Here is a 3518-nt window from a genome sequence, read left to right as displayed (position 1 = left end):
TTTTGAAGGTCCTGGACATCTCAAAATCTTAAGAAGGGGGAAACATGGCCATTCCTCAGAAAGAGACCATTTTTCATTAGATAGCAATTTATAATGCACTAATCAGTCATGCATAATACCTATTTATGTGATTTTTTTAAGTGTTAGGCTTATTTTTATTGTTATTTTCAAATTACAGTTAAACATACACCACATCGTTCATCATCATAACCATATTAAGTGGACAGCTCAGTGGCATTAAGTCCATTCACCCTGTTGTGTACCATTAACCACCGTCCATCCCATTCCTGTGATTTTAAATGATAAATGCCATAGTCCCTGGATTTGCAGCATGGGTTTGAGTAACCCAGGGTTTTTTAGATGATGAAGCTGTGCTATTTGAGGTACGTTTCTTCTGAGTTTACCTTGGCCGTCATGTACATGAGGTTATTTAGGACCAGAGATGTGGCTTCCGGAGAGCCCCAGCCATTCCCTTTCAGCCCGTGAGAAGCGGTCATGTCTCCTTCCCGGTCCTTGACTTCGTCCTCTGGGCTGCTGGGGCTCGACTCTGGGAGGAGGAGCCTGCTGTCCACCAGCTCGATGTTGTGCAGCCAGGGCAGCAGGTAGGTGAGCATGATCTGACGCCCATTGGGGTGCGTCGTGGGGAATCGCTGGCTTACCTCTAAAGAGAATTGAGAGATGTATGTCATCCTATCAGAAGAGACTAAAATACGAACACCAGCTTACGGAGCAAACAGGGCCTTCAGTTTACAAAGTATTTTCACACATAGTAGCTTCCACAAAATCATAAAACTGAGGCTTGTCTGCACACCTGTCACTCCACATCTGATGCTCTGCAGGAAAGTGACATAGCACTGTGGGGCAAGCGCAGGCCTGGTAAAAGCGGATGGAGTGGAAGGCTCCTGAGTTCAAATCCACTGCTAGCAGAAGAGGTACATCAGAGTGGACAAAACAAGGGACTTGGAGTCAGAAGAACACATGGTTAGATTCCAGTTCATCACATACTAGCTGCGTGTAACTCTGGGCTAGCTATTTAACTTCTCTGCTCCTCAGTTTTTTCATCTGTAAGATGGGACTGGTAGGGTCCCACATTGTAAGGATTAAAAAGTATACAGTTGACCCTTGAACAAAATGGGTTTGAACAGCACAGGTCCACTTATAAAGGAATTTTTCAAATATACAGTATAGTACTATAAATATATTTTCTCTTCCTTATAATTTTCTTTTCTCTAGCTTACCTTATGGTAAGAATTCAGTATATAATACTTGGAATTTTTCAAATATACAGTATAGTACTATAAATATATTTTCTCTTCCTTATAATTTTCTTAACATTTTCTTTTCTCTAGCTTACCTTATGGTAAGAATTCAGTATATAATACTTATAACATACAAAATACGTGTTAATCCACTATTTATGTTATTGGTAAGGTTTCTCATCAATGACAGGCTGTTAGTAGTTAAAGTTGCATGTAGAGTTTTGACTGCACAGGGAGTTGGTGCCCCAACCCCCACACAGTGCAAGGGTCAACTATAATCATAGTGTATGTAAAACGCTCAGCACGGTGCCTGTCATCCTGCAGGCTCTTAATCAGCGGTGGTTAGGACTGTCCTAACAATGATTATCATCTTTCCACTAGTCCAGCGTCTTACAAAGTGTCTTCCATAAAACATTAATTGTCGAAAAGTGAGATGTGGACCTCCAAGAGAAATAAACACAGTTCATGGAGTCTACTTGAAAACTGCCTGTGGAGGGCATGCGGAAGGCGTATGCCAAGCACTGCACTTCACTTTGTGAGACGAGTGAATCAAAAGGGCACAGCTCCTGCCCAGCCCAGCCCCTGCTCCGTCACTTCCTCTGACAGCATCTGTGCGTAGTCGCACTGCCAGCTGCCTTTCATTTTATAATCTGCATAAGCTTTCTACAGATAGAGAAGCCAGCTTGATGTGTTTGCGGTAGGCTCTGAAGGAATCTCCTATTTCTCCTATCTAGAGAAGAAACTGTTTTTCCTAAGAGAAATTCAAAAGTTTGGCCTCATGCATGTGTTACTGTCCAGTGTGGCATGTCACTGCACTTGGAGAGCTCACGGCTGCTAACCAATAGAACAACAGAGATACCAGGAATCACACCAAGATAATCTACTGGATCCCCACAACAGTAGCTTTAATTGCTTTGGCCCTGTTCCTAAAATTAAAATTACAATTTTCTATTATGAAGAATAAGAATATATTTAATGCTGTGCACAATCATCAGACAGTGCTAAATTACATTTCACATAGGTCAAATTTTCAAAATTTACTTAATTTCTAAGTTCACGGACAGTATGGCTGACGTTATGGACTGTGATGACATGTACTCTGATCAAAATCTAAATCAGAAAATTCATTGCTTCTAACGTGCTGGGCATTTTCTAGGTGCAAACTGCTGTGCCAGGCATGATAGAAACAGCAAAGACTTACTAGTGATGCGGTTCCTGCCCCTGGGAAGGAGACTCTAAGACGAGTTCTATCCACGAATACTCTGGGGCAAGGGAGACACTGGCAAATAACACAAGAAAGGCACAAACAGAGTGCTTTGGGGGTTTGGTGGAGGAAAATGACTTCTGGTTGCAAAGTTTCAGGACAGCTTTATGGCAGAAGAACTATTTAAATTCTTCTAAAAAGGAGGTGGTCTTCAGAGAGGGGGGAATAATCTAATCAGAAGTAGAGCAGCTGTTATAACATCTGTCTTTTAACAATGGTGTAAAAAACCTATACCACCTCCTAACGTATTACATAATTGATCTATTTATTATGATTATTGTGTCTTGTCTGTCAGACAGAACGTCTAAGAAGGTGGGGGTGTCTGTCTGAGGTATCCCACGCACCTAAGGTCAGCACCTGGATTGGATTGTAAAGGTGTTTTTGAAAGGAAAAGAGAGAAGAGCTCCCACCTCACACACTGAGCACGCATTTTTCTAAAAATTACATTTGCTGCACTATATTATAACCCTATGATCGCACATCTACCTTTATTACTAGACTATGAACCTTTGATGGGAGAGACTGTTTTATTCACCTCTGTATTCCTAGGACCCAAGCACAGCACCGAACACATAGATGACACTCAAAATCCTGGTTGAAGTGAATAAAAATAAATTTTAGTTTTCCAAGAAGAGAATTTACTAAAACAGACTTTTCCACTGATTGGCGTACTATGCAAGATGTCACTAGCTCTGCCTCAGGTAGATGGAGATGTTTGCACGGTAAAGACAGATTTTAAATTAGATTTTAAGAAAGCGTGGAAGTGAGGGGAAGGGGGAGTACGGCTATTCCCAGCAGAAGGAACAGTATGTACAGAAGCAAGGATTTACAAAGGCATGTTAGTCAAAGATGAAGTGAGACTGGAATAGAGGGCTCTTGGATGAAAAGATGGAAAGCAAGTTTGGAAAAGGAGGGTTTATTTTTTTTATTTTTATTTTTTTCCTTTTTTTGTCTTTTTTCGTGCCCGGCAACGGATCGCAACCCTCAGTGTCGCG

The 3518-nt window shown here is 41.4% G+C and overlaps 1 protein-coding gene across 1 annotated transcript in view; it reads right to left on the bottom strand.

Moving 5' to 3' along the window:
* Nucleotides 1-3518, bottom strand: part of LOC103598953 (protein furry homolog) — a gene marked incomplete at its 5' end in the record, with an annotated part of 113293 nt that overhangs the window by 3324 nt on the left and 106451 nt on the right. The window contains one exon of the mRNA XM_008583022.1: nucleotides 405-661. Coding sequence (XP_008581244.1) covers nucleotides 405-661 — 257 coding nt within the window. The remainder of the gene's footprint in view (nucleotides 1-404; nucleotides 662-3518) is intronic.

The sequence above is a fragment of the Galeopterus variegatus genome, unplaced genomic scaffold, assembly GCF_000696425.1.
Source record: "Galeopterus variegatus unplaced genomic scaffold, G_variegatus-3.0.2 Scaffold2796, whole genome shotgun sequence".
Lineage (NCBI taxonomy): Eukaryota > Metazoa > Chordata > Mammalia > Dermoptera > Cynocephalidae > Galeopterus > Galeopterus variegatus.
This window is presented reverse-complemented; position numbering and strand designations above follow the sequence as displayed.